This window comes from Haliaeetus albicilla, chromosome Z (assembly GCF_947461875.1).
Source record: "Haliaeetus albicilla chromosome Z, bHalAlb1.1, whole genome shotgun sequence".
NCBI lineage: Eukaryota > Metazoa > Chordata > Aves > Accipitriformes > Accipitridae > Haliaeetus > Haliaeetus albicilla.
In genome coordinates, this window is record NC_091516.1 from 14,574,103 (window position 1) to 14,582,553 (window position 8,451).

At 42.4% G+C, this 8,451-nt stretch overlaps 2 protein-coding genes across 2 annotated transcripts in view; one reads left to right on the forward strand and one right to left on the reverse strand.

Annotated features, from left to right (window-relative positions):
- Positions 1–5,863, forward strand: part of ANKRD31 (ankyrin repeat domain 31) — an 84,180-nt gene extending 78,317 nt beyond the window's left edge. The window contains exon 26 of the mRNA XM_069776232.1: positions 4,301–5,863. Coding sequence (XP_069632333.1) covers positions 4,301–4,452 — 152 coding nt within the window. The 3' untranslated portion in view covers positions 4,453–5,863. The remainder of the gene's footprint in view (positions 1–4,300) is intronic.
- HMGCR (3-hydroxy-3-methylglutaryl-CoA reductase) overlaps positions 1–8,451 on the reverse strand; it is a 319,565-nt gene that overhangs the window by 100,317 nt on the left and 210,797 nt on the right. The window lies entirely within an intron of this gene.

Sequence of the window (8,451 nt, forward strand, 5' to 3'; positions counted from 1 at the left end):
CACCCAGTCCAATAAAACCCAGTTGTCCATTTCCTCCACCCGGCTGGAGGCAGGGCCTGTCTAATCCTGGTCATAGTATTTGTTACTCACTTCTTGTAAATAGGAATGAGAAGTCCCTTTATTGAGATCAGAGGTAAGATCAGCTCTTCTACTCTTGTCTGGAAACTGGAGCGGCATTTTTTCGGGAAGAAGCCCTTTTTGTGATTGTCTTTCCTTGCAGCTCACATATCCGTGCATCTAGGGTTGAGGCAGGTTTTCCATCCCACTTCCTCATGTCCTCACCATGATCATGCAGGTAAAACCACAGGGTACCCTGGTGTGTATACCTTCTGTCTCCTCTCTCTTGAGCAGAGGAATGCTTACGCGTAATAGCTGAGATCCTGGTCTGTACAGGTGGGGAGTAGGACTTTTTGATCAGTTTGATCAGTTTTTCAGACTGTCCTGGCTGTGTCCCCTCCCAGCTTCTTGTGCCCCTCCAGCCTTCTTTCTGGCTGGGCATGAGAAACTGAAAAATCCTTGACTTAGTCTAAACATTACTTAGCAACAACTGAAAACCTCAGTGTGTTATCAACATTCTTCTCATACTGAACACAAAACAGCACTATACCAGCTACTAGGAAGACAATTAACTCTATCCCAGCCAAAACCAGGACAGCTCTTAAGACAGATTTTTGTTCTAAATGCTCCCTTGTGGCACTCCAGGTCAAATGCTGTCACCTTTAAGTGTATTTTTCTTAGATCTTCTGTTTGTGTACGCATCTGTAGCCCATGTCTAGACTAGCTAGCTGCACTGAACAAGATCGATTGGAGTCAGAAGAGTAACATCTCCTGCGACTTTGCCACAGATAGTGCAAATCAATTCATCTACCTGTTTTACTGAAGTATTGAAACTTGATTTACTGATACCTGTAAACTGACTCAAATATGTTGCTTAAACTGCAAGAACATTTAAATTCATTTTACAAATAATTTACACAAGTAAAATAGTTATAAAATGCTTAACCATATCTCTGAATAGTTCCAGCACTTTCTTGATTGGAAAAAATAAGGATGATACTGGTTGAGTAGCCATTTTTAAAAACTGATCTTTCAGGGGCTATTTTAATGATCAGAGAATGGTGACTCTGCACACAAGTGGCAATCTTTGGTGACTAACCTTTATGCAAGTGGAGATTCTGGTCTGACATTTGTATAGTTGCACAACTAATGGGAATTCTCCTTAAATACAGTTTTCAGGTTCTTAGCAGCTGCAGAGACAAGGTCTTGTAAATCTGTAACAACATGGAAACTCAAGTTGAAACACGTTTAGAATGGTTTGAAAACTGTAATGCTAAAATAGATGCCAACAGAGACAGAAAAGCTATTGGCAAGCAGGATAGAAGTACCAAGAGACAACATTTTTTTCCCCTGGATTTAGGGGAAAAAAAGCTCATTCCAATATTGATACTGGTTGATACTTTATCTTGCAGTTTATGAAGATGGCAGAAAACTGAGAGTGCCCAACAGGACAGCAAGGGTAGGAAAGCAGAGAAAGACCCTGCCTGTGTGCATCTTACCTTACTAAGCTTTCTTCTGTACCCAGGGCACTAACATGAGTTTTGGGTAGCAGTATGGGAGCCTTTCTCCGCTGCTTACAGCCTGTAAGCTGCCATTTTTTTGTAAGGGGATGAGAGTTAACAGACAGCAAAAGGAGAAAGGAAACATCAAAGTGAGTGTTAAAAGATTAAAAGTAATAGTAAGCAAAGGGAGAGAAAGGGAAAAAAGAATTGAGAAAGAAAAATGGAAATGTGAAGGACATTATTTGGCTGTGTCAGAACATGGAGGAAGAAACACAGGGACTAAATGTTCAAATACTGATCCATCCTTACTGGGGATAAGATGATTGTCTATGGATATAGAAACTTTGATATCAAACACTGATGTCAGAACTGAGGGGGACAGCTTTGGGATATATAAATCACTTTATATATATAGTATAAATTACTTTGCTTTTGCTAACTGTTGACTATTACCTAAAATTACTGAAAAGTAGAGATTAGAGAGAGTAGAGATTTCAATTATTCACTCAGGTAAAGTTGTATTTATGGTAGAATGCTGATATTTAATCTACAAAATCTTAATCCAATAGGTAAAACATTAATTTGACCCAAAGGAATCAACAAAGCAAGCTGTCAACTGCTGAAAAAAGTTATTTCAATAGATTTATTTGGTTGTATCTTGATTACACTTTCAAATGTGAATTGAGAATTTTTAGTAAATAAGCTCGAAAATTGAACTGAGAGTGCTGACAGGAGCATTTCCAAAGGAAGAAGGGAATGTCTTTTCTCCAATTATCATCTCTCAAAATGGGATGTTAAAATAGCTTCAGACTTTGCCAAAAATTTTTCCTGTACTTACATACAAAGTGGGGACATGTCAGAATGAAAAAGCTTTTTTCAACAAATCAAACCAGGTTGAAGTCATGCCTGTTATGTCACTATAGACTCAGTGTTAATGACAATGTTTCAGCTCAGTTTCTGCCAGTTTATTTTACAAAAAAATTTTCCCAGACCTTTTTTAAGATAATTTTTACCTGAAGGTGTCAAAACTATTTTGTGACTTCCCATCCAAACATTCCTGTATATGCCCTTGGAAATATCACTTCTGGGTGAGTGGGTAAGTTGACTTCTGGTGTGACTGACTGCTGCTTCATAAGTGATAAAGACTGTGTGAGGAGGTTGTGATGTAACTTCTCTGGTGGGACTTGTTTTCAGCCTGCCCATCTTTGTTGTAGTCCAAGGTACTTAAATACACCCTAGACATCAGGTCATGCTTTTTGTTCCATTATGTACCGTGTGGTGGCACAAGTATACTGAAGATGCACTGAGGGTGTAAGATACCAAATGCAATCCTGTTCTCACTGGAGTCAGAAGTTTTGCTGTGGATGTCATGAGTGTGGAACAACATACATCCTCACACGTAAGACTGTGTTTATGTTTCTGAACACAGACCTCTCGCTTCTAATAGCAATTTGCCACTTTGCTGCTTTGGGTGGTGAACTCCTGGAAATCAGGAAGTGGCAAGGAAATCCTCACTGAGACATGGAGTTAAAAGGTCTAATACCTACAAGATGATACACTGATTGTTTTAGCATTGGGACGTACTGATGTTGTCAGTTCAGTGAATATATTTTGTATTTTGGAATTGGTGACACAACTGGAAAACTCTGGTAACAGACAAACTCTTGGGATGGTACATGGTAGCCCAGAAATACATGCAAGTTAAATGACCAGCTGGTGCCACTTCAAACACATTTTCTCCGCATTTTGATGAGGATTTATCTTGACTGATCTAATCATCCTGAAATACCTATCCTGTTTGCTTGAGACACTTGGGTGGTGTCTGAACACTTTTTTTTTTGGTGGTGTTTTGTGGTTTGGTTTTTTGTTTTTTTTTTTTTTTTAAACAGAGGCCGTCCCTACTTTCCTAACAGCCCTCCCTCTCTTGATAACATCTGCCCTCACAGGCAGTTTCTGTGCTGTGCTGGTTGTGGCAGATCAGCAGCTCTGATATTTTGTGCAAGGCTACTAAAGGGAGAAAGTGCAGACAAAAGATGGAACAAAAGCAAGTAACTCTTAAAACTACAGTTCCAAGTGCCTTTTGGAGTCTGTGCTGTTATAGATAAAATGTCTTGTAACATTTCTTACTGCTGAATCTTTACAGTGCTACTTTGTTACTGATTTTAACAGTGAAAACTAAAAGGTCAGCTTCTCCTGCACTGACACAAGTACCTTAAGTTTATGCATTGCAATGGTTGCTTCAGATCAGCAGATCTTTAAATATTGCAAATACCCATTGTTCGGTCCTGCAATTTCTTGTATACAGGTGTATGCCTTCCTTTTTATATAGTCCTTTTGGGACTGTAGGAAGGGCATTGCCTGTCAGAGGGATTCGTTAATTTTGGAGAAGTACACTAAACTTACCTTTTTGTGCACATAATATGTGAAATTCAAGCAATGCTGAAGAACAACTGTATTTTCCTGTTATATAATTGGAAATGGCCAGGATGGCTGACTTCTCAGTCTGAGCACCATGAAGTGTAGCGTTGTCTCACTGAACTCTGGGTGCAAGTCAGAGATACCAGTAAGATGGCCGGGGTCTTAGACTACAAGATTCCTAGGACACCTTACAGATTCCCAGGGATCGCTAATGTTTACATGGTTCTAACGAGATGTTAACACCTCTCTAGATAATAGTGCCAGTGATGGCTTTCCATTATTCTAATACACACCCTGTTATCGTTTGCATTCATTTTCAACAGGCTCTTCTGTCCAGTTCAACTCAGTGGAAAATCTGACACGTTTTCTTCAATTCCGTGAGATAGTAATGGTATGTAAAGAGGAGTTTCTACCATGGCCTGTAATGGAAAAGTACTGGAGATTCTACAAAGAATGTGAAGATTTTGGATTCTAAAGACTTCCTGCGTGCTAACATTTTCTTCTTTGTCATCACTTAAAAGTAAACATTTGAGCTTTTAGAACTAAAAGTGCTTTGTTACTGTCATTTTGATAAATCATTTGCCCAGCACTTGGAATGGACTGAAAGATTGTTTTGGTAAATGAGGAACAGGGGAGTGCTTTGTAGCAGGTGAGGATAACTGTCAATACTGAATTTTGTGCTGTAAGATTAAAAAATGGGGAAGTAGACGAGGACTGTTACACACTGGTGCTTATTGTGAAATCTGTTCCAGATCGATAACTTTGCATGAAATTCCACTGATTTCAGTGGCTGCCCATGCTTGGTGGGGCTGCATAGAACCAAACAGGTATCAACACCAATAGTCACTTCCTACAGCTAAACCTGGAATCATTCTACCTGAGCATGTGCTATCAGAAATGGCTGCAACTGTTTGTGTAATAACATAAGCTGTTAGATTAGGCAAAAAATCAAGGTGAGCAGCTTTGAAAATCACCAGCAGCTTTGCTTTATGTGGCATGGATATATACAAACATTTGAGAAGCAGCCAGGTGCTGGGAGAGGTTAAAAGAAGAATATTAGCCATTGGAAGTGCTCAGGGGAATTCCATTCATGTTCCAGCCAAGTCTTTCTGATAAGCAAATAATGTGCTGGCATATGGCAGGAAATGCAGTTAGCCTGTTTGTGGAACATGAATTTTTCCATCTGACAACATCTTAGATATTGACCCCGGTCTCTGGAGGATTTCTGTTTGTTTTAGTTTTATAATGTGTGAATCTGCCTCAGTAGCATATTTGTAACACATTTGACTGTCATGAGAGTTATCTGCATTCAAATGGCATTCTTGCTCTTTGGTTCTCTGGATTATAAGAAGAGATGAAATAATAGCACCTGCTACTCCTAACTCCAGTGAATGGGATGAGAAAAATATCTCCTGTCAATACATAACCACCTCAGGTAGCTATTTGGAGTGTGAAGAGCTGTTCTGTGTAGATTTGATTAGTGTCTTAAACAGAAGGTGGTTTAGGGAAGAGAGAGGGGTCTGATGTGCAGAGAGCTAATACTGCGCCTTAGGATGCATGAGCAATCATAGCCTGATGGGCTGTAAGGCTAAAGAAATGCAAACTGCCTGGAAGTCAAAAAAGTTACAGGCTACTGAGTGACAGGTATTTTGTAAAGGTCACTTGCCACACAGAAAGAAAATGGAGCGGCCTCACAGCTGCAGCAGCAAAACAAACCTGATGGTATATTGGTTTAAAGGAAATGTTCATTCAAATACTACACTTCCACTTTCACTGAAAAGTGAAAGACTTTTGACTGTTAAAATGACTATTGAATTACTTACACGTTTGTTTGACATCTTTTCTTTGTTACAAGCTGTCTAATAAAATTAATGTGTAAAAACTGGGAGGATTTGACAGTAATACTTTTAGTCCATTATATTAACATGGTTATATGACCTAAGGCAATCCTAACATACAGTGACAAAAAAAATCTGATTGATTCAAGCTGGGCAAAGAGGTAAAAATGCAAAATACTGCATGAAAATCACTGTTTCTTACTGACACTATATGTAAAAGTAAGCTACCAGGGTTCTTTTTTCTTAATATTTACATTGTATATAAGCATTTTGAGAAAGGTGTTAGCTTGACAACATACGTTTTAATATGACTAACAAATGTAGCATTCTGCATCCCAAATGTTCTTACAACTCTGAATTTTCCCTATTCTCCCTACTGGAATCTTTTTCTTAAAGGTCCACTAAGAGATGGCAAAAAGTTATACTGTCATGAATAGGGTGTTTTGTTGCCTCTGTTTAAATTTTTGCTTTCTAAGTGTACTTTTGCATAAAAATACAAGCTGTTATCACAGGTCAAAGATAGGCAGCTATTAGTGATCCTAACTACAGCAGAGTAATAAAGCTTCTGCTCACAAGTGGCAAACAGCAATGGTTAGTCCTCCCAGCCCTTCCTGCTCCTTTCATGATTCGGTTCTTTCATTTAGTAAACCCCTTCTCCACTCCTAAGCTGTAAGTTAGCACATATTTTGTGTGGCACAGGCTGAAGTGAAAAGGACATAATGCAAAGACTACAAACCCCCTGGCATTCTGCCTGCTGTTAATATTCAGATGGGGAGTAAGAGGAGAAAGAGATGATACAGTGAACAAAAGCCATGAATTCAGATTCATATTTCCAGAGACTGATTTATTTATTTGTTGCTGAGATGGAGTTAAAAAAAATCACTGGGGAGATTAATACCAGTGAGGAAGAATGCGAGGTACAAAACAAAAGAGTGAGAGTGAGAAGGAAGATAAGCAGCTGGGAGGCAGACAATACCACACAAGAGTCACAGATTTTAAGGCCAGGAGGGACTGATGTGGTAAGCTGACCTCCTGAGTAATGCAGGCCAGAGGTTATGAAAAGGTATAATCAAGGGAGACACGGGGAGAAGAGAAGAAATAAAGATGGAGATAGAGCTAAATTCAGTCTAGGCAGAGGATCAGCACAAAACATTTGTGCCTTCTTGCCAGGCAAAGTTGAACTGTAACCAGCAAGAGCAGTTAAGGGGAAGAGAAACATGGGAATGAAGGCCAGCTTTGGAAAGGTGTTTAAAGTACAGTGAGGTGTGAATACACCTTGAGTTTTTGATGGTAGAAATGCAACTAAGGAGGGGGGGAGGCAGAAGCAGTACCAGAATAACATTGCCATAGGAATTAGGATAAATTCTTGGAGCAGTTGCAGCTGGCAAGTGTTTTGTCATTATGACACAGAGGCGAAGACTTTTTTTCTGATTTTGAAACCTTAACATTAACTGGAGAAAACCAGTCTGTTTAAATTACCCAGAGAATGAACAACTGCATACGTGAGATTCAGGCCCTTTTTCAGGTCACCAGCAGTCAAGTAACGAGTCAGGTAGGAAATCATATAGATGATCTGGAATTTGAGTTATTAAGTTTCTGGCCGTACCAAGAAAAGATGGCATGACACAGGAAAGGAGTAAAACATTTCAAAGATGGAACAGGATTCAAAGAACTCCTAGGTTTTTCATATATATATATATATATATATATATGGTTTTTTTGGGTTGGGAGGTTTTTACTGTTGTTGTTTGTTGCGCACGTGTTCTTGCTAAGGTATTGGCTTCATGTCCGGGAGAAAGTTTTACCACTTAACATCAATATTATTCTAGCAGAGTAACCCGCATGCGAGTTGTCTGGCAGCTGCGTCCTTTAGATTTCACTTGGGTCCCGCGGAAGGAGCTCGGGCGTGTAACCGTATAACTCGGTTACAGTGGCTTAAGCGATCAGCAACCTTCAGCCGAGCTGTCACAGCTGTGCCCAGCTGCAAGGTCTGCGCTGCAGGAGCGGACGGATGCTCTCCGCTCTGGCGGCGTCTCCCCAATTTCCCACCGAACCCGCGCACCAGGCGCGCGGACCCCCGGAGAGCAGAGCCTAGCAGCTCAGCCCGACCTTAAAACACCGGCCTTTGCCTGCAAGTCGTTGGGGAACGGCAACGCTCCAGTGCAAGGGCAGGTTCTGTCACCGTTAGCAGAGGTTTAAGGCCAGACCGCGGCTTACGGGGTCGGAACGGCAGCCACCGCCGGCCCCCGCGCCCGCCCGCCGCTCGCCCCGGGGCCGCTGCAGACCGGCCCTTCGCGCCTCTGTCCTTTCCCGGGGAGGCCGAGCAGGGGCCGCCGCCGCCGCCCCGAGGGGGAGGGCGAGGAGCCCGGGCCGCCCCCGGGCCGCGGGGGGCTCGTCGCCGGAGGCGGCTGCCCCTCGGCCGCGGCCGCCCCCGGGCCGGCGGCACCGGGGCCCGTCTTGTCGCCCCCCTTCCCTCCGAGCCGGCTCCCTCCCACCGCGGCGTTTGCGAAGCCGCAGCCCGGAGCTGCGCTTCCCCCCTCGGCCGCCCCGCCTCTTCGGGGGCGGCAGCGGGGCCGGTCCGCGCCGCGTTCGCAGGAGGGGCGGCGGCGAAGGCGGCGGGCTCCTCCCGAGCCCAG